A 26,235-nucleotide genomic window follows, 5' to 3' on the forward strand; every position below is an offset into this window, starting at 1 on the left:
TATAAGGGCTGATACCTGCCCATTTTTTGGTCCGAAATGAAACACAGAGATATGACTCTAAATTATTTTTAAAACAAATGGCATCTGTATTTGGCCATTGTAACTATTTTTACGTTTTCCTTTGAGCAGATGAACTTAAGTTGATCTTCCATCTGAGTCCTACTTGATCATCACGTGCTCTATTGGTTCTGAAATGAAGTTTTCGCCATATTCTTGCGTAAAGGGGATGCAAAGTACTATAACACCAAGAATATGTGTTATTTACAAAGAATTTCTAGATCTCTGAAGTTGCTAGAAATTGCTAATCATCCTATATATCCCTAAAAGACCGAGGAATCAGATTCAATCAACAAGCCAATGTTTCGAATCACAATAGCAGAAGACTAACCAGAGGTGGTAAACAATCTGTTTTTTGCCCCGATTGCAGCTAGGAATGCAAGCGGGATTCGGCATATCCCGCTTAAATAACTTGTTGCTTCCAAGGTCTCGTATAAAACTTGGGTTACAAACTTGTAGATTGACTTAGATGCAAGATAAGAAAGATATTCCGGTTGCATCCTAGTTGCAGCTGCCTTCAAAGACAGCAAGTTGCATTACAAAGAACTTTTAACATTGAAGTTCTGCAAACTTCAGTTGATCTTGCGAATATTTTCACTCTTACCATCTTGATCCTGAGGTCCGGTGCATGGAGATTGCACCAAACCAAAAAAAAAAAATCAATCTACGGCCAGACAACAGGGAAACTACATTCAGGTGCCCACATCCTGCACCACAGAAAACAGAAATGAAGTAGTATGCAGGAACCACAAAGTACAAACACAAAGAATAACATGCAGGACTACTCGAACCTTCACCATCAGTAGGCAAAACAAACACTTCCTTTTTAAGATAGCAAGAAAAGGAAAGAGTTGTTCATATACGTTAACACCAAGAAAAACGCAAGGATCGAATGCTTTCCGTCAAATCTTACAAAACTGGAAAAAATGCATATGAATGTAATTTAGGTAGCAAATGATCACAATAAACAAATCATAACTTCCAGAAATTATCTGCATTCCATGTTCCAAATCATTGAGCTAAATTGAAGCAGCTGTCGCCACAAACATATTCGGTAATTTAAAGAACACAAAAATAAGTTTATTTTTACATGGGAAGTGTTTTATGGCCGTCAACAATCACGATACCTGGCAAAGAGGAAGATTAACAAATGAGGTAATCTACTCAGGAGATCAATGGAGTACCTTATATGATGAACTGCATGATATGTTTGATGTTCAAAATGATGCTTTGTTGTCTACTACTAGGTCTTTGAGAGATTATGCTAAGCAAAATTTAGAGTTAGGAAATAAACGAGATACGATTGACTCTATAACCGATTGAGTGATAACTATGAATTCTTATTTAGAAAATACAAATCAAATCATTGCTAGTTTGGAAGCTAAATTGGCGCTTAGAGATGATAACTGCTCTAGCCGGGTACTAAAAGAACTGTCTGCAGTTAATTCAAGTCATTCGATTTGTGATGTTAACAAACATACTGATCTTCCTTATACTCAAAATCTGAAACTGGATCTGGCTCCTGGATACATCTTGCATGTGAGAGTTCTTGGTAAATTGCATATTGATAAGAAAAATTTCTTAAACCAAAAGTTGGTTACCTTGATGGGTTGATTGCTTATTCATTAGAAACCTGCAGTCAGTTTCAGGAGTTCATGAACATCAATGAGCAGCCTAGCATTGATTAGGATCATGATATCTGGGCTTTTGCGGCAGTCAACAGGGCTTTTCTGCAGCCAAGATTTACACTTCTCTTATTGTCCATATTGAGATTCATGCATCATATTGGTAGATCTGGGACTCCTGCTATCAATTGAAGCATAAATTTTTGTGTTGGCTACTCCTCGCTGACAGGCTGAACACTAGAGCTATGCTCCTCAAGAAAAACTTTTTCTCGCAATCACATGCATGTGTGCTTTGTCAAAGGAACCTCATTGAAACAAGAGATCACCTGTGTCGTCCAGTGCTCATTTGCTCTTGCTTGCTGGATATATCTCTGCCCTTAATTTGGTCCTCATATGAATATCCATCAGATCTTCAGTGAGATCAAGAATCAGCTCCAAGCGTCATTCTTCATGGCAATCACTACACATGTTTGTTGGAGCATCTATAAGATCCGCAATGAAATACATTTTCAACAATGTTCAACCTTTACTGTACAGATGCCGGCATATTTTATAGAAGAGATGAACCTGGTCTTTCATCACGCAAAAAGAAAGAAATATGCACGACTTGGGGAGATCAGCTCTTTTAGATAATTCCTTTTGTCTTGTACAATTTGTATATATATTTTTTGCAATGAAGTTTCAGTAGATCATTGATATAATGTTTTTCTTCAAAAAAGATTGCTTATTCCTTTCACAAAAATAAACTGAATGATGATGCTAGGAATAAATGCTTTGAGTGTAATATTAAGGACATGTGTCAGAATATTGAAAACCCTCCCTCTTGTAATAATTATAAATATATTGCTAGTGAGAAAAAGAAATGGTCTGATAAGATTAGTCTTATTCAGAGTCCGTTAAACTTATCACTCCATCTAAAATCTATATTTCTAAAGTATTAGGGGAGGCTTTATCAACAGCTTTTCTTGTTTACTTTTATTTGGAAACAAGCTACTGTCAAATTTTAAAGATTAGAAATTATAAAATACTACGAATGAGTACGAGCGCAATTCGACATAGCCCGTCACGCATTGAAAGTAAACAGTTGGCGTAATTTTCAGCACCCTGACGCGGAGTAGACCGGCTTGCATTTTGCCCCTGCCAACCCGGTCCAGCCCGCGTTTCCTTTTCCTACCCGACCCTGCCCACGTTACCAACGGAAAACAGCAAAAAAGATGCCAGTAGTACTCCCATCGTCGCTATGTCAATGTGGCCTCGTCTCCTGCCACTGCCAGCCACACACACACCCTGGGCTGCGCCCCCCACGTTCTCCCGCCACGTTCTCCTTCTCCACGACTCCTCTCTACTCCTTCCTGCCCTCAGCTCGCCGTCGCCGCCGCCTCGCATCGCCGCTGGCCTCGCTCGCGCGCCCCACCCCCCGCGCGCGTCGTGGGCTCGAGCAGGTAACCGCCGCCCTTCTCGGTCTGAAATTTTACATCTCGGTTTGTTAGGTTGATTGATTGATGCATTCCACCCCCTTATTTATGTCTAATTCTTACCCAAAATGCCTTCCATCCCTCATCCCTTGGGGTTTTTTCTCCGTTTTTCCCGCAAACTACCCCCCATGAATTCTTGCCCGTTCTCCCATTATTAAGGTTTTGAAGAATCGGCATAGTATTTTTTTTTTGTCGAAGGCAGTCTCATCTCAACTTTCCCCTTTCTCATTCGTCTAAATATAGCAACCCCTTTTCGTTTGGAGCACTGCGATTTCCGTTCTGGAAGTCTGGTTAGCTTCAGCGCTCCCTGATTTTTCTAAAGATTTTTGTCTTGTTTAACGGATTATTGAAGAAAAGTAGCTTTCAAAAAGGTATGCTCCAGCGCGGATCTGACTTTTATTGTCCCTAGCTTGTACGTGAACACGCATGGAAGATGCTTGCCGTGCGCTATAGCGTTATTGCCTGGTCACTGCATTAATGATCTCGTGTAAACAGATAGTGGTTGGGGTGAATGGTTGTGCACAGTGCCGTTTCGGATTTGGAGTGCCAGCCATGGGACAAAGAAAGGTTAAAATAAGCACACAAAAGATGAAACACGCACATGATAGCGGTATTCCAGTTCCATAATCATCATGGGAACATTAGGTTTGTTCGGTTATCTGTTGATAGTGGAACCCAGCCACTCTTTGGTCGCATGGAAAAAAAATCTTCATGGGAACGCTAGAGATAAATTAGGAAGAAAGGAGTGAATACATGGGTTTGCCTATGTCTTGATGTAAGTTACTGCAATATATCGCACTAGTGGAGTGCCCGTGCGTTGCTACGGCTTGACAAGACCATGAGCTACATTAATTTTCTGTGTAGCAAGCCCACCCATGGATATCCGACCTCGATGGTTAGGTCATGGGTTGCCGTTTATGCCTATGGGTCGCCGATTATTGATGTGTAGGGTATGGATACAGTTTATACATGTGGATATTCGTATAGTCAATGTCCTTTCTAAAGTATGCTGCTACATAACTTTGATCTGATCAGGATATCCATCTTACTAAGCTTCTCTTTTCTTTCTCTGAAAAATTGCTACCATCTATCATGATAGAAATGGGCGAGTCCTAATTTTATCTAACACATGTTTCCGTTGAATAGTCTACAACTCTACAATTTGTTGATGCCTATATATAGGTTCAGAGACCTCAAATACCACTTATATATCTACTTTTTCTTTTTGCGGGTGTCTTATATATCTACTTCTGACATGAAGCTCTCTATCTCTTACTATTAAACTTCTACCTCTCCTTGCTGCTATATACATGATGCTATGTTGTTTTTTCTGAGAATACTAATCTCCTCTAAGCATACAAATCTGATGGGGACAAAAGAAATCCATGATATGCTAACAGGCCACGTATATCTCTATGTCTCTATACAACAGGAGGACTAATCTCCTCTAAGCATACTGAAATTCTAAAGTGTGTGTGTCCATGCATATCTCTATACACAGGAGGACAAACTCTAAAGCTGATAAGAGTAGGTGCAAGAAGTGCCTAAACCATTAATGGTTAACTCAAAAATATATTCCCCTTTTCTCATCAAATCCCTATTTTATACTCTTACTTCCATTCAGCAGATCAGCACACCAACAATCAAGAAAGCAATTTTATTTCAATTCTTGGTGCCGTCAAGTGCAAGGTCTCACCAGATTGGTAAGTGACTTAAGGATGTGCTAATCTGATTGGAGATATCCTTAATCTCCATTGAATTTGTCCTGCTCTCCTGGTCTTCTAGTTTCCCCATCCTTGCTCCATGCGTCTTGCAGGCGCCACCACCACCTCAATCCCAATTCCCCCCTTCTGCGCCACCCCTTCCTAGCCCCTGCTTTCTTCCTCTCTCCCCACTGGTGCTTGGAACTCCAGCCAGCAGCCATGACTCACAGCTTAATTCCTTACAGGGATTTGCTATGGTGGTGATGAAGAGAGGGTCAAGGTCTCCCATCGCTGTCCCGGTGCTTGATTTTTCTAGGTCTCCACCATAGCCTCCAAGCGCCCTGGCCGCTGGAATCGAGGGCGCGCAAGAGGCGCTAGCAAGGAGGGGCTCATGGGCCCTAGCCGGGGGAATCAACGGTGAGCAGGGGCGTTGCGTGGGAGGCTCGGACCTTGACGCCGGAATAGACGGCGCGCACGGCCCTAGCCGCTGGAATTGACGGCGAGCAGGTCCCTGGCTGAGGGAATACGCTTTTGATGCGGAAGGGCGACCAGGTGACGCGCGCTGGTCCGGCTCGAGCAGGTTCATGGAGGGGTGGCCGGGCAGCGCGAGCAGGCAGAGAGCGGGTGCGTGGAGGGGCGGGCGGGCGGCGCGCGGCAGGACGCGGCGGTGTTGTCTGCAGGCACGGCAAGGAAAAAAAAGGAAAGAGAAAAGAAACGTTGATAGGCGCAGGGCGTGATATTTTACCGCGCGGGACGTACGTCGACGACGACACCCATACCATCACCACCAACTCCAATTTAATATATTGGTATAGATACTGCAATATTTTAGAGGAAGGACCTGTGCTCCAGATTTCATTAACTAAATCGAAGTCAGTTACAAGATCTAGAGTTTCAGCAAACGAGGCAAAACACATCGAGCCAGGATTATGCATGCCTGAAACTCAACCAAAACATGGCTATGTCATAGCCGAACTGAAACAACACATAACGGAAGTATCATGAAACAGAATATCACCTCCAGGTCATCCATTTTGCAGGTGCGTCACGTTCAAGGCCCAACCATTTGGAATATAGCACATGCAGAGTACTCTTTTCAATTGCAATAAAATCATGTGAAGTGATTCATTGGTTTTCTCTCTTCTTCTTTTTGCTGTATGAGAGCTTCGATTCTTTGTGATCGAGTACTTTTCTTCTGTGAAACGTTGTTGCATAAAGTAGCACAGCAGGTGAAATGCTTTATCTTATGGTTAGGATTTGGTCTTGACACCTTTTGCTGTGCATCAAAGTATTTTGTTGTGCTTGCTAGTTGTCTTTCACACTTGGGCATGTGGCAGCATGAGTCATGAAAGTAATGTTAACAGTAAGCCGCTATTTTCTTACCAAGAATTATTACCTCAGTGGCATGACAAGAAATGTGCCATTGCTTGTCTTAGTTTATCCAAAGATAGTGTGCATGTTGACTTGAATATAGTTAATTATCTATTAAATGTGTTTCTTTCAACCATGTATTTAAATTTATGCAAGTTGCACACTCAAAGTTCTTTTTTCAACCGATAGGTGCACACTCAAAGCTTGTTCATACATGGATCTATATTTCTTTATGAAGCATTAATGTGCGAGCATATGTTAATATTTGCGGCGTCCTTTTTGTTTTAATGAGTGAAGCTATTTGCTTGTTAACAAGGATTATGTATCTCTTTATGAAGCTTGCAAATTGTTTTAGCAAGCTGAATTTAAACCTAGCATGGTCAGCAACTGCTGAAAATGTGAAGCCACCAATGCCTATAAAGAGAAGATGCAAAAAAATATGATAAAGCTTAAAAACTACTATCAGTCAGACACCATAGCAAAGACGTTGTAGGCAGCCTCACGTATTAGTAGATGGTCAAGAAATTTGATTGTTTGCTCTCCAATCATGGTCACATAATAAACATCGCTGTATAGCTGACATTGATAGGCATGGATGTGAGTAATTTCTTTTTGGTTCATTTCATTACATGCTCACTGCCTCTAGAGTTTGGCAAGTTCTAGATGAGTTTCGATGCCATTAAAGAAGGTAGAATCTTGACGAGATTAATCCATGCTTCTACAGGATGAACTAAGACTAAATTAAATAAAAGATCACTCAGTTAAATACTTAAATCTCATAATCTCATGATCACAAACAATTCATGCAGTAGCAATGAATCCAGTGAAGAAAGGCCAAGGCCAATGAAGGACAAAGCTCCACATTTGGTAACCTGGAACGAGCCAAACTCTGGCAAAACTGGGTTCTTATATATTGAAGAAAAAGGAACACTCAAGTCAATGTCCATCAATCTCAGCTTTGCAGCAATGTTTCCCGTACTTGTCACATGGTCATGAATGGGAAAAGACCAATCAAATTTCTTGCTCACCAATTCTGTCATGAGGCTGGCAACAATGGACTAGTGAGTGATGTCTGATTGAGAGGATCTTTTAAGCTTCATCGTGAACATTTTTGCATCCCTCTTAGAAAACTTTTCAAACAATTGTCAGCCGCATTAGGTTCAAATTCAGCCTGTTAGACCATTCCCAGCATCATAAAAGGAATCAATCATCACTATTGTCCTCAAATAAACGCTCCTACCGAGCTTAACAAAGCCGAAGCTTTCACTCATTATATTAATTGATGCTGATTTATTCAGACCAACCGGTACAGTTGAACCCACTGAGTTTAACAAGCATATAGCTTTGACTCATTGGATTAATTGATGGTGCAAATAGAATTAAATATACCATGTATGCCTGATTTCTTGGGGATGTTTTAAGTTGTATTCATGTTTTTTGGCATCTAAAATGCTTTGATTGTTGTACCTGCTTACATGTGCAATACGTGCAGTTGAATAGAAAAACACATCTCTTTCCAGAAAAGAGTGGTACATGTTCTTTTTATCTTTAGGCTCCCTGATATGATCTTTCGGACGCAATAAAGCAGGTGCAAAGGCCTTAGCAGGAATTAACCTTGGGAGCTTCCTCTGTCCTACCATGTAATGTGCATTTCATTTCTGTTCACTGTGATATAAATGCAGCTCCATTGCTTTCTGCTAAAAAAGGAAGTTTTTGCAGGACATAGGATTTATGTTATGTTGTTTGTTCTTTGTTTTAGAAAAGACAAAAGCTTTGCATCTCAATGCAATCTTGTTTGTTCTTTTGTTGAGTCTTTTTCGTACATTTGAAGATTTGCCTGATTGGTTTCATGATCATTATCCTACATAGCCTTTTCCAACAGACAAATCAAGTTTTTCCATTTATGTTCCTTTGCCTTACATTTTGGGCATTTAGTGTCATCACTTATCAGTAAAATAACACTGGGATCTTTTGTGGTTACTTATTGTGCATATTAGTTTTAGCACGAAAATAAAGAGAAGTACCATTCCTGAAGGACATCGTAATTCCACACCAGTTTCTTCTGACAGTGGACTACTGGGCTCACACCACATTGAAACTTCAAGCAGTTCAAGGTTGGTTCTTTCTTCATGACACCTGCGAAGATCAAATATAACATTGTTTGAAATATATCAATGTTCAGTTTGCTTTTATCTTCTTCAGTGCAAGGTTGGCTCTTGGGAGTTCAGCAAAAGCAACCTGAGGTTGTACAATTGAGCAATGAACTTGAATATTTGTATAGTAGTTCACTATATTGAAATTTCTCTTATTTTCCTTTCCTCCCCTTGCTTTTTCTTTTGGTTGCAGGATTTGGTTCTTGGGTTACTTTGTGAGATAATACTCCACCAAATATGGTGGCCTCTCTGGACAACGTGAGAGGCTTGACTTTAGCAATGTCATCCAGTGCATTCATCGGTTCAAGCTTTGTGATCAAGAAAATTGGGCTGAAGAAGGCTGGGGATTCTGGGGTAAGAGCAGGTTGTGCCTGTTCTAAGAGCTATTTAATAAGACTGCACCCTTAATATTGTAGTGTTTTCAAGTGAATATTTTGAACGTTTCTGAAACTTTTATCTTAATGATCCATAAGATATCTATTGGCATTTTATATAGTATAACTTGTTGATAATTTTGAGCTCTTGTTCTAATGCATTGTAGGTTCTGGAGGTCATTCATACTTGTATGAGCCATTATGGTGGCTGGGAATGATAACTAGTAAGTGTGGATTGAGATACCATTTTTTAGGCATTATGTACATTTCAAGTGCACTACAGTTCTGCTCTATTTTTGTGTGTGCTTGAGTAGATTGTGTATCCAGTGTATATAATGCTTGGTAACTGCATAACTGACTACTCCATCATAGAGTAACTCAAAGCTGAATGTGGGGTATTTTCTCTACTAATTCTATTGGGGGTAAAATCACCCACAAATAATCTCCTTCATGGGTTCTAGTGGTGAAAACGGGCAATGTGAACTCGATAATTAGCTCCATTGCTCTTTCCTGAGGGAGAGCACAGCAGCAAAGTTATGTTGGTTTGAGTGGCAGAGATGATATTTTTTTTACAAAGCTCTCCTGCCCTATTTAAAAAGCAATTTATCCGACTGATTTCAACTTACAGTTTATCTGTAGGGTTCTCATTGTTTAGTGAACCATCGAGTAAGACAACTGCAAATCCATACATGTCATGCAAGTCTAGTTCACTGCAGATATTTGTTATTCTCTATCCTTCACTAGATTCTTATTCCTCTTAAAAGGATAGAGGCGCAACCTCACTAATACCAGCAAAGTTCATGATATTTCTGATAGTTATACTTGCATCAGTTTGGTAATGATGAAGTGAAAGCCGGAATATTATTGATACTTACCTTGTTTTACCTTTCAGTGATTCTGGGCGAGGTAGCAAACTTTGCAGCATATGCATTTGCCCCTGCCATACTTGTTACTCCTCTAGGAGCTCTGAGCATTATATTTAGGTAGCAGCTATACCATTTGCTTGAATTACTTATTTACCATAGTTTATGTTTCCGTTTAATCTTTTGCTCATGCAGTGCAGTGCTTGCACACTTCATCCTGAAAGAGAGGTTGCATATGTTTGGTATTGTTGGTTGCATCTTGTGTGTTGTTGGTTCTGTGGGTATAGTTTTGCATGCCCCAAAGGAGAGAAAGATTGATTCAGTAGGAGAAATATGGCATCTTGCTACTCAGCCAGGTAGATATTTGGAGTTCTGCTCCTGTCAATAGAAAACACATAGTATTTCATTCTTTGTTGATGCAATGTTCCTACTGTAGGATGATGTAATCGATATCTGTGTTAAAGAGTTGTGTCCGAGGAAAAAAAGTGTTTAATAGTTCATGACCTGACCATCTGCCCTGATCCTACCAGACATTACAAAATTTGGCAGCATTTGGTCAAAATATGTGAATATCTAGGATCTTGGTTTTAAATTTTTCTTTGATTATTCAATTATTGTCACACTTTTTGCAAGGATGGATCTTGCTTATAAAATGGTGATCGCAATGATTCAGCATCTCGAAAGATTACTTGAACATCATAAACTTTTCTTCAATGCAAATCTATTTTATGCTCTTTTTTTTTGCCTAATTCACATTTGAACTAGTTCTATCTTTGTTAGCACTCTCCACATTAACATGCAAGTATAATTTCTGCAGGTTTTATTGTTTATTCATGTTTGGCTGTGGTTGGCGCTCTTTTTCTGATCTTCTGGGCTGTCAAACGCTCTGGACACAGGAAGATGCTTGTTTATATTGCGATATGTTCACTAATGGGATCTCTCACGGTACATTAGTAGTAAAATAATTTCAGATTAATTCATTCAATGGATCAAGTTAGTGATTGTTTGTTGACATGATATTTTGACTGCTCAGGTTATCAGTGTAAAAGCAGTTGCTATTGCCTTGAAGCTTTCATTTAGTGGATCAAATCAATTCATCTACATTCAGACGTGGTTCTTCATATCTGTTGTCTTTGTTTGTTGTTTGGTACAGTTGAACTATTTAAACAAGGTAACCATTCATAATGTCTTCAGACCTTTTTCTGCAAATTTACATGTTGAGAAATTCAGTATAGAGAACTATAATTTTAAAAGCATGAACTTTAATATTCTATTCCTTGGTGTTATCTTGGACTTAGTGAGTGATGCCATATATATGCATTTGCATGTTTTTTATGAGAATTTTGTTCTGTGTGAGTCATGTGCGAATTCACTCTTCAGCATAGATGTTTGGCCATGATGGTGTGACTATTCAGTCTATTCTACTCAACTTATTATTCCTGATTTACCTGTCCCATTTCATGGCAACTCATCTGAACAATCTGCGACTGGCTGAGCACATAATCACTCTTAAAAAAATATCTGGCATTGTCTAAGCCTTGCTTTATATTATTTTCCTTCTGTATGTAGCTGATATTCTGAGCAAGCGAGTTTTGGTTTAGCCATATCTTGGTGATTATGTCATACATTTGAATGGAAGACTTTACGGAGGCTTTGTTGCCATTAATTTTCCAATTATAAATACACCTGTAAAGTACCTGGTAATAAATTTAACGTTTCTCATTCTTCTGACTCGTTAACATCGAACCATAAATAGCACAACTAATGTTTTTCTAAAAAGAAAAAAAAACAGTTAATATTGTGAATTATTCATCCAAACGGACAGTTCTTTTTCTAAAATGTTTACTGCTACATGACCATAAATGGTGCAGAAAGTGATAATTTCAAATCTGTTCTGACCAGTCCCATTATGATTGTTTTCACCTCTGCTGAATTTGCTGTAGGCTCTGGACTCGTTCAATACCGCTGTGGTCTCTCCTGTATATTACGTGATGTTCACCATTCTTACTATTCTTGCTAACATGATTATGTACAAGGTGATTATCTACTTGTTAACCTGCAAATATCTTTACATGTTATCTATCATAGTTTATTTAAATGTTGCAACGAGATTTCTAGCTAATCGAGAAGCCAGGGAATTAATTTCCTAACTAAGCTTATTTCTAATATTCTATCTTACTCGATTTCCATAATATAGTCCCTGGCGTGCACGAATATGCTAGCCGTATGGTACAAAGCAGACGTCCAGAAAATTTAGATAGCGGAATTTTTATGCGTTCTAGTGTAACTGAGATGTTTACTCTTTCCTTGGAAGGGCTGTGTAGTAAAAACAACTCCCAACCATAATAACAGTAGTATTCACTTGAGCATCTGTCTAATACTATGCATACATCATTTCATCTGATATCTGGTCACGGTTCTTTCCCATTCCAGGACTGGGTCTCACAGAGTGCAACACAGATAGCCACTCAACTTTGTGGGTTTGTGACCATTGTCGCAGGAACTTTTCTACTGCACAAGACAAACACAAGCAACACCGATAGCCGCCATGTGGGGAGTGCACCAACACCTTCGCCGCCACCACCACCTCAAATTTGTATAGAGGAATGAAGTGTGCTCTCAAGTCATTAACTAACTTTAGCTCCACGTACGTCTAACATGCACCAAACATTGATTTGCGGAGACAACACACATGTGGAAAGTGATTGAACATTATATTGGTATACAGGCGGAGTGTTTTGGGATCTCTTTGGAGTACAGCGGATTTTGTGGGATTTTCAACCAGTTCATCCTGGCAGGAGCAGAAAAGGTATCCCGTGTTGCAAAAGAGCCGTGCTGTTTGGCGATCTTGCTAGCTACATTATCTTGTAAATTTTGGGTTCCCTCCCGTCAGACTTGCATGATTACTCTTTTCTACTGGTAGCACATAGTGGTGGTGTTAAAGGTTTCCATTTTCCTTGTACGGCGGAAATGTATGAATACAGAGCCTTGAGGCCCTTGACAGCATAGGACTTCAAATTTATTTAGTTTTAGAAAATGGAAGCTTTATAACCTTGGCCTCCGCATCTCCACGAAGGATGCATATGCTAGAGCAGTGTAGGAAACAGAGTATTTGTGCAACCAGATTATTTTTTTCCGAAGGAATACATAGCATTAAATACCACCGCAGTTTTCATAATATCAACGAAGTAGTACATACGGCACTTGAGCAAAAATGGGGAAAAACAACTTGTCTAAGTGGCTGGTTCTCAAGATAATCTCCAAAAGCAGTGGCATATTTTCTTGTAGCAGTGGCAAGCTCAACGATGAAAATGGCCTGACCTCCCGAATGCCCCATGGCGCAATGATCAGAATTTGAATTTCCATACAACTAAAAAAATAGCATGTGTTCTGATGACCCAGTACTCCCTCCGTCCATGTATACCAGGCACGGTCCATGTATACCATGTATACCAGGCATGTGTCAGAACTTGCTTTTACTAAACAATCGGTAAAGTAAAGTGATTTTCCAGCCCTCCTGACCACTCCTAACGCCTGCACTTCCTATTCATTGGTGTGTTCCTGGCCTGCACATCAAACGAGGCAATTAATCTAGATCATGTGTACTAGTCTCAGCAAGGTAGGGAAGGGATTTCTCCGCATCATTGGTCTCCTACTCTGCCATCCTTGGTACCCGTGAGATTTTAAGGCGTCTGGTATATTAGGACGGAGGGAGTACATTGCATGCGATTTGAAAGAAAAAAATTGCATTGAATCCAACCTCGTAGAAAACTACATTGAGAACCTGAAGTGCCCACGAACTGAAAGTGACAATCGCTTGCACGTAGAGACGTTCATTCACTGGTAGTTAACTACCTCACCAAGAGAATAAATTACCGACTGAAGTCGTTCTGTGAAGCAGCAAATGTCCCATGGATTTAGCCAGACGCTACGCAACACAGGAAAATGAAAGCAACTATGTTTTGACCAAATGAATGATAAAAATGAACATAATAATGTGCATAGTTCAGACTTATTGCAACCATTTCAACATAGAGCTGAGAAGTCGGATTTTGTACCAGAACAAGTCCTGCAAAAATAAATGCTCATGGCAAGCTCAAGTACTCACATGAAGCTATTATATTACTTCAATTCATGCAGGATTACTACAGTTGCTCCATATCAACTGCGGTGGTGGAGCCATTTGCGTAGACAGGGTGGAGTACGTGCCCAGCTACAGGATCAACATGGATCCACTTCCTGCCAGTCAGCTTGTGGCACTCGAATCGAACGTGGCCTTCCTTCAGACTAAAGAGAGTGTGATCCTTCCCCATGCCAACATAGTTTCCAGGATGAAACCGGGTTCCTCTTTGGCGAACAATGATGTTTCCTGGTTCCACTTTCTGAAAAATTAACACGAACATAAGCATAACGAGCAGTATGCTATCATCTATCAATGCCAATACGAGATCATCAAACCTAAATTTCTGAATTCTTAGATATTTCTATGTGACTTGGCTATTCTTGTAAAGCTATTCACAAGAAAAAGGACCAAAATGATAAGGAGCATATCAAGATACCTCTCCACCAAACTTCTTAACACCCAAATACTTGGGGTTAGAATCACGGCCATTTTTTGTTGATCCAGCAGTCTTTTTGGTGGCCCAACGCCTAAATACCAAGCTCATTGCTCCAGATGACTCTGGAATCAAGTACAGATCCCAAAGAGTCAAATAACTCGTTCGGAACAGCAAAAGGATACGAGTTCTTTTGCGTTGGAAAAAGGATACGAGTTTAAAGTCACACAAACTACCAAAAGCCCAAGGAATTACCTGTTGCGCTAGTGTACATCGAAACATTTGAGATTAGTTCTTCGACATTTACTCTCCTGAAAACTGATGAGAAAGCCATCTTGTTCGCCACAAGTTACCTGCAGCCATTATAATGATTCTGTGATTACACTAATAATGTACAATCATGAAAACAAGTACATGCATAAGTACACGTTCCGCTCTTTTCAGATGTGCATATCATCAATTCTACTCCCTCCGTTCCTAAATTCTTGTCGCTGTTTCAGTGCAAGTTTGAACTAAAACAACGACAAGAATTTAGGAACGGAGGGAGTACCATTTTGCGCTGTAATTTTACTAAGCAGAAGTGTTACCATGTCGGCCAATACGTGTTCACACTAAGAATGTGTTTGGTTCGAGAAAAGTGATGTAAAAGTAATGAAATTACAATGTGTAAATGAAATGGGCAAAACGACAGACTTGTTTGGTTCACCAAATACATCGGCAATCCATTGCACATTTCTTAGTCAATAGTGTACGATGCAATAAAGCAAAGGTCAAATCATCAATTGAAAAGAAAAACTGGGAATAAATGAAATTCAAATAACCGAATCCCAAATTGCCAGATCGCAAATTCATGATATGAATGATTCGGATCTGGCTGATTTGTGCCTGAGACTACACGGACAAACACGGGCGGAGGACCCAGTAGGGCAAGGTAGGGCGGCCGCCCTTGATTTTTGCCTCAGTTACAAATTGGAGGAGATTAAGGAGATGAAACAGGGGGCAGCAAGATGGGGCTTTTAGAACAACTCCAGCAGATGCCCTATATCTCATCCCCCAAATCTCATATATTGGGATCCCCTATCCCATTTGGCTCCCCAAATCCCAACTCTCTTCGGCAGATTCCTGAATCCCATCCCCTATAATTCATTTGTTTATATTACATTCATATCTTCCAACCGATTTTCTAAACTTCAATATTTCAAATGAGTTTATTTGAAATCGTATATTTGAAACGCATATAATTAAAATAAAAATGTTTTATTTTTTGGATCTCTTGTTGTTTGGTCTCACTGGAGGAGTAACAATTTCATTTGGAATTGGTTGCTCTCCAAAAGGGCTGTAATTTTGTGTCATCCCAAACTTCATCAACGACGACACGCTCACTAAATAAACTGGTATACATACCCATTGTATCATCTTGAGAATCCATCACAACACTCGGTAATTTCAGAAATGGTATACAAATATCAATCTATTTGTACAGAATTTTACTCAATTTGCAATGTCATATGGAAGAATGAAAAAAAAATCCAGTGCATTCTCATCTCTATGTGCTAATTTTCCCAATCCAGCCGCACCATCTCCTTCTCCCAATCCCTGCCCGAGCACCATCCCCTCTGCTCCTCCTCTGGACAGCAGCGCCGCCAGCCTCACCGCCCCCTTCCCCTCCCCTCTGCTCCTCCTCCCTCCACCGCGCCCCTCCCCTCTTCTCCTCCTCCCTCCACCGCGCCCTTCCCTTCCCTCCCCCGCGCCCCTCCCCTGCAGCCCCCCTGCGCAGCCAGCGACCCCTCCTTAATCAGCTTTGGATCTTAGGATCCGGAGTCAGCAGGATTCCATGTTGCAAGCAATCCGGAAGATGTTCGATGAAACGACGGAGTGACATGGACAATTACAGATGAACTGAGTGAGTAGGGAAAAAGCCTTACAGGGGAGGGCCGGGAGGCGCCGAGGCGGGTGGAAGCCGTCTTGCTGCACTGCGAGGGAGATTGCAGAGGCGGGCAGCGGGGTGCGGGCGTCTCCTTCTCCTGCACCGCCGGCGGGCGGCGGCGCTCGAATCGCAGAGGCGGCGGCGGCAACGCGAGGTAAAGGAGGGGAACGGCTCGACGATTCGTGGGACACGTTGTGAGCGTGTGACACATGGATGTTACTGGGCTTACCAGGCCTTGGGCCTTATTTGGTTATTCCAGTCCGTAACTACAGGGGCCTGCATACTATTATTGTTAACGTAAAACATTCGTTTCGCTAAAATTTTTTGTAAGCATTCGTTCAAAAAAAACATTAATCTAAAAAAATGCTCATATAACTTCGTCAATAGTCATCTATCGCTTCAGTACGGTCGTCTTCTTTTCGCTAGAAAAAACTAATCTAAAGAAAAAATTAGGGCCTGTATAATCCTTTAAAAAAATTTAGAGCATAAACCGAGAGAGGCTGCAAGGTTGTTGTATGTCAAACCAAAAGGAGGCAGCCAAGAGTCACCGGAGATCTAGAGAAATATCATGATGTGAATGACGTAATTAGAAAAGTTGGCTGCAAAGACTTTTGAAATAACTTTCGGTTTATCCGAAATCATTGCGTCGCTTTACATTATTTCAATCAAGGGAATTGTACTCTTCGTTGAATAAATAAAGCATGTTCCTAAAAAAGAGAAAAGAAGGAGGAGGCAGGAGTCGGGACTTCTCTGAGCCACTTGTGCAAGTTCATAAGCTACTGCATTAGCTTCCCGAGATCAGGGATAAAAAGAGATCTTGGTGAGTTCAGGCACAAAGTTTATTTTTTCTTCAATATCAAGTGGTACTCCATTTCTTGTGAGATTTTCTTCTTATTTTGGCTTTGAATGTCAAGTGATACAACCCTTTCTTGTGATTTTTTTACTAGCAATATTCTGTTCTCGATGCCATCACAAGATTGCCAGAAACAGCTCGATAGTCTCCAAATTACGTACGAAAACTGACTTCAGGAATGCAGCTATGGTGCGTGATAACAACGGTAGGTACTACAAGAAAACTGACATTAGAAGTCAGGAACAATGCACAACCAGACCTGTACATAAAACAGGTGCGTGATAAGAACGATGTTCTAGGGTGGAGAATAAACACATCATAGACAATTCGGTTTTAGTATCCACGTATAAACATAACACTACTCGGGGGACACACACAAGATTATTACAGACGGGATGAAAATACATTTCATGCTGTGAACAGTATTAACAACGTGACTCAACCAATGATGTAGTACAACATGACCTAGAAAGAATAATTTGCCGCCTCAGTACTATACTTCTATTTTCCAAACGTCTTGGACCGTCTTGGAATACCACAGAAATTGTACGACAGCACACATGTGATCCTGCTGCAGTGCTCTCTAGCTCTTGTCCCCGATCTTCTTCAGTTTCTATAGAAGCAAGGCAATGCGCTCCTTCTATGGTGGTGCGAAATTGCACTGACGAATGAAGGAATCGCCATAATCAACGTATTTTGTCCAAAGGTGCCTGAACTGGTTCATACCAATATCCAGCCAGGGCTTCATATTACCATTAAAATGCACGACAGCAGCGTTTCTAATCTCTTCCATGCTGATGCTTGGATTGTATCCCAGCCCAAGAACATGCCAAGATTTGTCCAGAGGCTTTGTCGTCGAGTAGAATGTGATTAAACCCGGAGGCAATGTTCCCAACTTCCATAGTGTACGGTTCTCGTTCTGAAGAAGACACAAGCAGCAAGGATGTTATTTCATATACATGGATCAGATATCCCTAGAGAAGAATTTATAGAATGTGTCCCCAGTTACGGTAAACTATGGCGTCTAGAACTAACAAGGCTACAGATTTTAGGGGACATACAAACGACAAATGGGCTATAACTTCAGGGGGCACAGAAACACAAACTTCAGTAATTTATCTTGCTGTCCCAGTCTGGCTAGGCTAACTTCAGTAATTTAACTTAGTGTCCTGGTAACCAATAAAAATTGATCTTAACTCTTTAGCAAGCCATAACCATGCAAACAAGATGGAAGTGAAAGCTTAACAGAATTCAGTTATCTTTTACGGAGTACTATACAGAGTAATATTAACCAGTTTCATCGATTTTATGAACGACGTGACTCTTAAACGCTATGCTAAGTGTCATATCACATGCAACAGCTTGGTGCCACATCTACATTTATTAATAAAAACAGAAATGAGAGTTCCAACAATAAAAGAAAGAATAATATGGTAATGCAAGGAAACATACATGATTCTGCCAGTAATGGTACTGCTCAGTAGATTTCTCCCTCCTCCAAGAATCAAGATCGAAGAAATTCATGCCGTAAGCCCATCCACATGCATTAGGATTAAACTTCTCTTTGATAAGGGGGTGCGAGAAGTTCATATACTGCCAATACCGATGAAACGATCCAAAACACGTTTCTACTGCTCCATTCACCTTGCCATCCATGTCAATCTTCCACAATCCTGTAAGATCTCGCTGTACCACAACATCATCGTCCAGGAAAAGAATCTGCTGCAGCTTTGGGTACATCTCAGGCAAGTAGAATCGCAAGTGGTTAAGCATTGAGAGATACTTTGGATTCCTAAACTTCATATTACTAGCATCTTTGGTGGCATTCTCAAGCTTATTCTCAAAATAGAATTTCTGGAGGTTTGCAGACTCCAGTTGCCGGAGCACAGGAACATAGGAGGAGTTAAGAAATTTGTAATCTTCATACGCTTTAACCTCATAGTGTGCACCTTTTAAGTCCATTAGGCAGATTATCACCTGCAGATGCATGAAATCGCTTTAACCCACTTTGAACAGAAAATATTAATAGAACCATGAAATTTAAAACTGTAGAAACTTTAACACACAATCTCAATGTCTGAAAGAAAATCTAGACATACAAGATCTATGCTTTTGAATTTTTCTGGTACTAATTAGTATGATAGTATTCCCACTGGTGAGACACTGAAGTCAAAACCTATTAACAATGTCCAAATCAACATTGAATTTACAAACCTTGCTTCAATTTTGTCTTTTAAAAAAAGCTATAAACATCTTTACATACTACCAAGTTTCATTTCGCGGATTGTTTGGCCCTTCTAGGTTTTGTTACCGTCAACATAGTTAGATCCTATCAACCAGCAGCTGAATGCACCACTTCCTAGACACTCCAGCATATCATAAAAGTTCTACCCAGTCTCAACATAAAATGTTCATAGGTTATGAACCGAATCGACCATGTGGCTTGTTGTTGCACCAGCATATAGAAAATGTAATTAGTTTGGTAGTTCCTCCTCGACCAATCAAAACCAGCAACAAGTGGCATTGGTCAATGTCACAAGAAAAAAAAACAGCAGCCATGATTTATTGATTATTGGAAAATGTTGTGCATGGACATGGCCCAGAGACTGGAATAGCTGCAGATTACACATGGGTGTTAGGAAATGGTGGCGATGATGGTATTTCTTCAAATGAGAAGTCGATACAGAGCACATCCTGCAACACCTTCATTGCAATACCGAACCACTATGTGCACTACACAAAAGGGCACATAATAAGAGTGAATTAGATACTTAACACTGTCAATTGTTTAGATCTGCCAAGGCAAGATTAACCAAGAATTTAAAACCTGACGACACTGGTATTACACTGAGTGAGGGACTCCTTTGGGGTTATACATGCCAACTGTTGCAAAAACTAGCATCATTCTTGCTTTTAATTTTGTACACTCAATTCACTACATTGTTTGGGAAAATGAATAAAACTTAAGAACCTAATTCAGTCTTGTGTGATCTTGCTGGTAAACAACCACAGCTGAATACCACCACATTTAGACAAACTAAATTTGTTTTCTTTTCTTTCTTTTTTTGACAATCTGGATCCACAAGAACCAAGCCTCATTCCAAAGTAGAAATGTCATAACACCTGTCTTTTAAGAAAATCATGACATAACACACATAGAAGATGGAAAAACAGGACAGGGCAAACCTGCATGGCTCCGAGGTTCATCCGGTCGGTGACTACGTGGAAGACGTGCTTTGAGGGGTCCACCGAGTTGGCCACGGCGGAGCGGACCACAACGGAGGCGGCGAGCACATTATCGGAGAAGATGGCGTAGTGGAACAGTGAGGCGTCCTCTAGTGCAGCTGGCGGCGGCACCGGGTCCGCGAACTTGTCGGGCAGCGCGATCCGCTCGGCGGTGAGGCGGACAGCGAGGCAGTGGAGTGGCTTGGGTATGGATTTGGCGGCGATGAGGGAGGCGAACGCGCCGCGCTTCTTGGCGCGCGCGAGCAGCTCGTTCTGCGCGAAGATTGCGTCCTTGAGGCGCTGGATCTTGAGCTGCGGGTCGAACAGCGGCTTGGCGTCGGCGATGGCTGCCCGGGCGGCGCGGATCAGGTCCTTGGCCTGGAGGTCGAGGCGGCGCACCTGATCGCCCTGGGACGCCGGCTCGGACGCGGACGCGGAGGCGGCGCCTAGTTCCTGGAGCGTAGAGGTGAGGTTGCGGTGGAGGGAGGACAGGAGGCGGAGGTGGCGCGCGCGGTCGAGGTGGAGGCGGCGGGAGGCCGCTGCGAGGGCGGCGGCGGAGGCGGCCGCGTCAGAGGCCTGCTTCCGGATCTGCTCCGCGCGGAGGCGGTCGCCGTTCACGGCCGCGGAGCCGCCGTGGGCGGCCGGTGCGGCGGCGGCTAGGAGGAGGAGGAGCACGAGAACGGAAACGGGATGCGCGGCGCGTCTAGGGATTCCTGTAGCGACGTCCATGGCTTCAGCGTTCGCGACCTTCGGGAGCTCCTCGCATTGGAGAGAAGGAGAGAGCACCGCACCACTATGTGCGTGTGAGCTTGGGGTTGGGGGTTGGGGAAGAAGACGAGGGATTAGTGTTTGGGATAGTGGCAAGAGGACTTATGGTAATGGCCGTATTTACTTACTAGTAGTACTAGTATTATAAGACTAATCGCGTCGCCGACAGCTGAGCTTACTTTCGCTGACACGCGGGGTCACCCATGGTGGGGCCCAGAAGTCAGCTTCGGTGGTTATGCCATTACTCGACGGGATCCGGAGGGTGGGCAGGGTTTTTGGTTCGTGGTCGCGCACCAGATCGACGTCGACTCGTATTACAGTACCGGTCCGACCTGTCAGAGATTCTTTTTAGGTTGAAATCACGAACGAAACGGGAATGTTGGTTAGTGTAATAACCACGCGGCGGTGGAGAGTGCGACGAGGCCAGAATTCTGGTACAGTACTACTAGGCGACAGTGGCAGCAACAGCGGGTTTTGTAAGATGGATCTTCTGAGCCAGCTAATCCTGGACCATAGATGATGGTAAGCCACCCACCATTGGCTTGTCCCATCGCTCCAGGTCACCCGTCTCTTACTGCCACGTATGAAAAACTGATTTTGGGGAGTTAATATTGAAGAAGAGACTGATGATTCGTCTCTTGTTGCCTTGTTGGATCTATGGCTCTTAGCCGAGAGCCTTATGCGAAATATGCAACTTTTGCGGTGTATTCTTTCTCATCGTAGGCCGCAAATCAACATGAAAGTGTGATGGATAACAATATTTATCATCGTCACTAATGCGAAAAGCATGACGGGAGTGTGGTCGATAAGCTAAAATCATACCATTTCGTTTTGAAGGATCCACCCCTTGCCGGGATGGCAAGAGTTGGAAACTTATTCAACATGGGACAAACCTCATGACCCGCGTGTTTACGATAGGTCCATCTCAACCCCTCCATCCTTTTATCTATATAATATATTCCCAAAGCATTCTATCGTCAAAAGAGAGAAATCGGCTATACCCTACTTCCTAGGCAATTTTAAGATCCAGTCTCAAATTTGCTGCCTCCACCATGATGCTTGCCGATCTCCGAAGGATATGCTTGTGTGGGATCCATCGCGGCTATGTGTTCACGGTGATATATAGCTATGTGGTCATCTCGTTCTTGATCGGTCACATGAGCCGTTGAACATGATAGCAGTATGTAATGATGATGATATGAGCTTCTTGGCATAATTATGATATATATTGTATCGCGGTGATACCTCTGTACATGTGATGATTTCTGAGATGTTCACGAGTTATTTTTGATGGATGTTTTAATAGATGCATATTGATATGATGTCCTTTTTGTTGATTCTGGCTAGATTATACGGGATAATATATATGTAGAAATCGGTGTGGGTTAGATAGAATAGTTGAGGTTGCGTTCAGACCCAGTGAAAGCACTTAAGTATCTTCATACTCCATCCGTCTGGAAATATACAAGATCCAAGTTTATACAAATCCAAGTCACTTATTTTCGCATGGAGAGAAGTCCTTTACTTGATTGCTTCGCTAAGGATAAAAAGTGGATCCATCAACTTCTTGCCATCATATTTAATGCAATGGCTGTATTTATTTTCTTTCTATCTTACATTTGAAAGGAACACTAGCTAAGTGTATAGTTTTGGCATAGATCATTTAGATTTACGGGCGTGATGCCTGTATTGTTCTCCACGACAACTTTAATTGTCATATGCAGTGCAACACTCATTGTTGGAAATGTGTCCAAAACTATCATGTGGCCATGGCTGCATAAAACCATGGCTGCATAACTGCACACTATGCTGAAGCCTACGTTTTTTCCTTTTTTTTTCCTCAAACCCGCACCTAGGTTTGTGTCATTTTTATCAGAAGAAGCGCCGAGACGGCAACAAAGTCCAAGGGCCGAACAAAACCAAAAAAAAGGAGCTAAACAAACTGTACACAAACAAACAACCGGAAGAAGCGCCGAGACGGCAACAAAGTCCAAGGGCTGAACAAAACAAAAAAAAGAGCTAAACAAACTGTACACAAACAAACAACCGGAATCAGCCTTAAAGCTTAACTCAATTCAAACTTAATTATTGTTTTTTTTCTCATGAATGATAGCAGTACTTCACACAATTTGATGCTAATTTGAATCTCAGGGTTACTAATTCTATGACATGTGGATTGTGTTCTAAAGGTTCTGGTTGGTTTACCTTAAGGCATGAGTAGTAATTTTGTTTGAATACTGCCTTTAGATTCAACTCCATCCATCAGCGGCGGATTATATGTATAAGCTAAGAATAATTAAGTAATTTAATAACATGATTATATGTACTCCATCCATCAGCGGCGGATCTAGGTTTGTGAGGCAGGCTGGTCCAATGTACAATTTTTTTTTACCCCAATATATATATTATAACCAACTATTTTTTACTCCAAATATTACTCGCCAACAGTAAATATGCTAATATTGAATTGCCAAAAACACGATACAAATATATCATCAATAAAGTCTTGAGAGCATATTGAAAGTCATAATTAAGTACAAAATTTGCATAAAAAGAAGTCGACACACTTTCCTCATTTTTCATAAAACATTGGAATTTGTCAATTTTAGTTCAAGCAAACCTTAATTTGAATCCGAGAAAGAGCGAAAAACAAGTTGCCGGCATGCTGATCGCTAGCCAGACCAGCAGTCGGCGACGGCAAGAAGCAAGCGGTTCCGTGACTTCTGATCGATGGGGTTCCGCTGATCGATCAATTAGACTAGGCCCCAATGGAGCAATCGATTAAATTAGACTGAGCCGGCCGAGCCTAACAAGGAGATGGGCTGGTGGCAGCGGCCTGTTTTTCTTTTTTCTTTGGGCTTATGATATAAGGTGTAGTAATATATGGGCCGAATTTCATGGCCACCCTATGGATCCACCAATGCCATCCATGCGGAAATAAGTGATTTGGATCTGTATCTCAAGTCACTTTTTTCCGGATGGAGGGAGTACTTTAATGGTCCTTGCCTAAGAACATAGAGTCTAAATAAATCTAGCTTGATTGTTATACTGTCGGAGCTTCTTCTAACGTTTTCGTCAAAAAAAAATCTAGCCTGATTGTTACACCATGGGTCTACAAAGCCAAGCTAATCGGCCAGTATTGATGTGAACAATTGCTACTGATGTACAACATGAAGCCAAGGTAGGCCGCTACCGATTAACATTGTTTATTTGACAAGTGGACTAGTGAATGCCTATTATTGATCTGAAAGGAGGAGTGCCTAATTCAGTTATCTCTCTTTTTTGTACCCCTTAATTAGGAAACCATGCTGGCAAAGCTATCCTTTATAGAACGACAAAGTTGTAAAATTCCAGAAGTAAAACCTGAATACATACGTATAGAACAACACCTTATTGACCTTACTATATACTCAGGAAATGTGTACATGGACCTGTTCCTACAATCTGAATATATACACTGCTCCCTAGAACCCAAAATTGGGGTGCAGAAAATGAACTGAAGTATCGATGCCCCTCTTAAAATAAATGGTCAGGTGTATGTTCGCTGTGTTAAATAATTAGGTAATTTCGATGAATATTTAATCCAGAAAAACAATGTGTAAAACATGTAGCATATTATATCATGCGAACTAGACAAATTAAATAGCAACGCACATCAATAAAACTCATCTAATTTCACGGCATGAATAATAAAACTACTAATCAAAATCAACAAGAAAGAGCAGATTACGTACGTGCTGTACTCTTTTCTTGTGTTTGTTTGTTGAGGTCGGTGACGAGTCCGGCGGCGTCGATGTTCACGCCGGCAGCAACAGCAGCCTTGACTACCTCCTAGGCAGCGGCCAGCGCCTGCGCTTGTGCCTGTGCAGCAGCGGTTGCCTGGGCTTGGAGTTGGGCAGCCTGCTGCTGCTGAGCTAGAGCGGCAGCCTGAGCCGCGGGATCTCCGAGGTCGTCGGCCATTGGTGATGAAGATGCCGACGAAACAGGGACGTGAAGAAGCGAGCAGTCGCGTGAGAACGCTTCCCAAAAACCTTATCGACCGTCTCCCGGGCAGGATCTCGAAGGTCGGGGTTCCGGAAGCCTTCTCTCCCGACGATCTGTGCACGCAGTCGACGGGATGGAGTAGCAATTGGCGGCGAAAAGCGAGATTGGATCGTGGGCGTGACGGCTAGGGTTGTGGCGTGGTCCGTCCGGAGGCCGCGGTCGTCTTATTATATAGGCACGCAGGCGGACTTCGGTTCGGTTTAGGAAACCAAAACCGACTCCGCAATTATCGGGATTTGTTACGCGTCCGCAACGGATTCCGACTGCCAAAAAGATAAGCACGGCCCTGCCCCGGCCCGGCTCGAACTCGAACTCGAACTCGAACTCGAACTCGAACTCGAACTCAAAATCGATCCACGAAACACGGCACACGCATCGTGATGAGGCGAGCGGAGGAGGAGGAGGAGGAGCGCGCGTGGAGATTTCCGTTGCTCACTTGCTCAAGAGGTGAGATCCAACGTACTTTATATATTGGTCCAACTCCCACTAAACTAGTAAGGTGGGACTATTCCCACTTCCTCATCCCACTACATGAATGAGCTTTTGAGATTTTCTAGGAATTAATTTCAGATTGGACCTTGGGACTAACCCAAAATTCTAACAATCCTTCACAATATCTCATAAGCACATAAAATTGCCATCGATCGAAAACTCTGTTTTTGATATACCAGCGTTTCAGTGGAGACCGGTTAAGGTTGAACATCCACCTGAACAAATAGCTTCACTCACACACAACTGAACAATGGACAAACCTTGAATTGTCACTTCTCTGTGTTAGAACTTCACTAAATTGTTGTCTGGTACTGGGCTGCCGAATGCTACCCCGCAGTGTGGAGCATATAAGTCATTCTCCAGGCCTTTCCATGAGCTTACTAGAGACCACCCAAATCTCATAAACTGCGACCAACAGTCAGGCTCATATAGGTGTGTTCTTTAGAGACTACTCTGTAGGACAGTATCTCCTTTGCAAATTAATGCAACGCGTTAGAACACATTAAGTTAAACAACCTACCATACAGTACACGAGAGTAATGCATCGTCAACGGAGTGGGATAAAGAATGTACACTCTCCTCAGTTATCCAATGACTTGTTTCCCAGGTCCTAATTCACGGATCTCCGATCACATAGGTTGGTTTACCGCCATGGTAACTCACGTGAGTCGCAACCACATCTCCCTTGATGCAGATTTTATCACATTCCTTGATAAACCCTTTGTAAAGGGATCTGCCAGATTTTTAGC

The 26,235-nt window shown here is 41.9% G+C and overlaps 3 protein-coding genes across 7 annotated transcripts; 1 reads left to right on the forward strand and 2 right to left on the reverse strand.

Moving 5' to 3' along the window:
* Window positions 1–2,928: 2,928 nt before the first annotated feature.
* LOC100846123 (probable magnesium transporter NIPA1) lies at window positions 2,929–12,784 on the forward strand. 5 transcript variants are annotated; one of them, XM_010237148.3, is made up of 11 exons: window positions 2,929–3,124; window positions 8,229–8,345; window positions 8,434–8,474; window positions 8,578–8,748; window positions 8,926–8,982; window positions 9,651–9,741; window positions 9,817–9,977; window positions 10,439–10,566; window positions 10,655–10,792; window positions 11,565–11,657; window positions 12,055–12,784. In XM_010237148.3, exons 4-11 carry the CDS (start codon window positions 8,622–8,624, stop codon window positions 12,229–12,231), a joined length of 972 nt encoding a protein of 323 aa, XP_010235450.1. In that variant the 5' UTR covers window positions 2,929–3,124; window positions 8,229–8,345; window positions 8,434–8,474; window positions 8,578–8,621; the 3' UTR covers window positions 12,232–12,784. The 5 variants fall into 5 exon arrangements, with proteins under 5 accessions (XP_010235450.1, XP_024317166.1, XP_010235451.1 ...); XM_024461398.1 differs by lacking the exon at window positions 2,929–3,124 and having other exon boundaries at window positions 3,143–8,345; window positions 12,055–12,268; window positions 12,350–12,784; XM_010237149.3 differs by lacking the exon at window positions 2,929–3,124 and adding an exon at window positions 3,144–7,871.
* A 783-nt stretch (window positions 12,785–13,567) lies between these two features.
* Window positions 13,568–16,299, reverse strand: LOC100846430 (50S ribosomal protein L27). Its single transcript, XM_003574944.3, has 4 exons — window positions 16,103–16,299; window positions 14,433–14,530; window positions 14,181–14,302; window positions 13,568–14,003 (listed from the first exon to the last, which is right to left on the reverse strand). The coding sequence occupies exons 2-4, from the start codon at window positions 14,509–14,511 to the stop codon at window positions 13,767–13,769; spliced, it is 438 nt and encodes a 145-aa protein (XP_003574992.1). The 5' UTR covers window positions 14,512–14,530; window positions 16,103–16,299; the 3' UTR covers window positions 13,568–13,766.
* A 903-nt stretch (window positions 16,300–17,202) lies between these two features.
* LOC100824812 (galacturonosyltransferase 8) lies at window positions 17,203–21,049 on the reverse strand. Its single transcript, XM_003572497.4, has 3 exons — window positions 20,144–21,049; window positions 18,410–18,934; window positions 17,203–17,876 (listed from the first exon to the last, which is right to left on the reverse strand). The coding sequence occupies exons 1-3, from the start codon at window positions 20,909–20,911 to the stop codon at window positions 17,598–17,600; spliced, it is 1,572 nt and encodes a 523-aa protein (XP_003572545.1). The 5' UTR covers window positions 20,912–21,049; the 3' UTR covers window positions 17,203–17,597.
* Window positions 21,050–26,235: the final 5,186 nt, after the last annotated feature.

This window comes from Brachypodium distachyon, chromosome 3 (assembly GCF_000005505.3).
Source record: "Brachypodium distachyon strain Bd21 chromosome 3, Brachypodium_distachyon_v3.0, whole genome shotgun sequence".
NCBI lineage: Eukaryota > Viridiplantae > Streptophyta > Magnoliopsida > Poales > Poaceae > Brachypodium > Brachypodium distachyon.

Bases quoted from the DNA above. Each gene is read 5' to 3' on its own strand.
- LOC100824812 (XM_003572497.4), bottom strand. From the start codon at position 20,911: ATGGACGTCGCTACAGGAATCCCTAGACGCGCCGCGCATCCCGTTTCC. The intron at 18,935-20,143 runs GTTTGCCCTGTC...ATGCATCTGCAG, and splicing joins TGAACCTCGGAGCCATGCAG to GTGATAATCTGCCTAATGGA. The intron at 17,877-18,409 runs GTATGTTTCCTT...TGTCTTCTTCAG, and splicing joins ACCATTACTGGCAGAATCAT to AACGAGAACCGTACACTATG.
- LOC100846123 (XM_010237148.3), top strand. From the start codon at position 8,622: ATGGTGGCCTCTCTGGACAACGTGAGAGGCTTGACTTTAGCAATGTCA. The intron at 8,983-9,650 runs GTAAGTGTGGAT...TTTACCTTTCAG, and splicing joins GTGGCTGGGAATGATAACTA to TGATTCTGGGCGAGGTAGCA. The intron at 10,793-11,564 runs GTAACCATTCAT...AATTTGCTGTAG, and splicing joins AGTTGAACTATTTAAACAAG to GCTCTGGACTCGTTCAATAC.
- LOC100846430 (XM_003574944.3), bottom strand. From the start codon at position 14,511: ATGGCTTTCTCATCAGTTTTCAGGAGAGTAAATGTCGAAGAACTAATC. The intron at 14,303-14,432 runs GTAATTCCTTGG...ACTTGATTCCAG, and splicing joins GATGTACACTAGCGCAACAG to AGTCATCTGGAGCAATGAGC. The intron at 14,004-14,180 runs GTATCTTGATAT...TTAATTTTTCAG, and splicing joins TTAAGAAGTTTGGTGGAGAG to AAAGTGGAACCAGGAAACAT.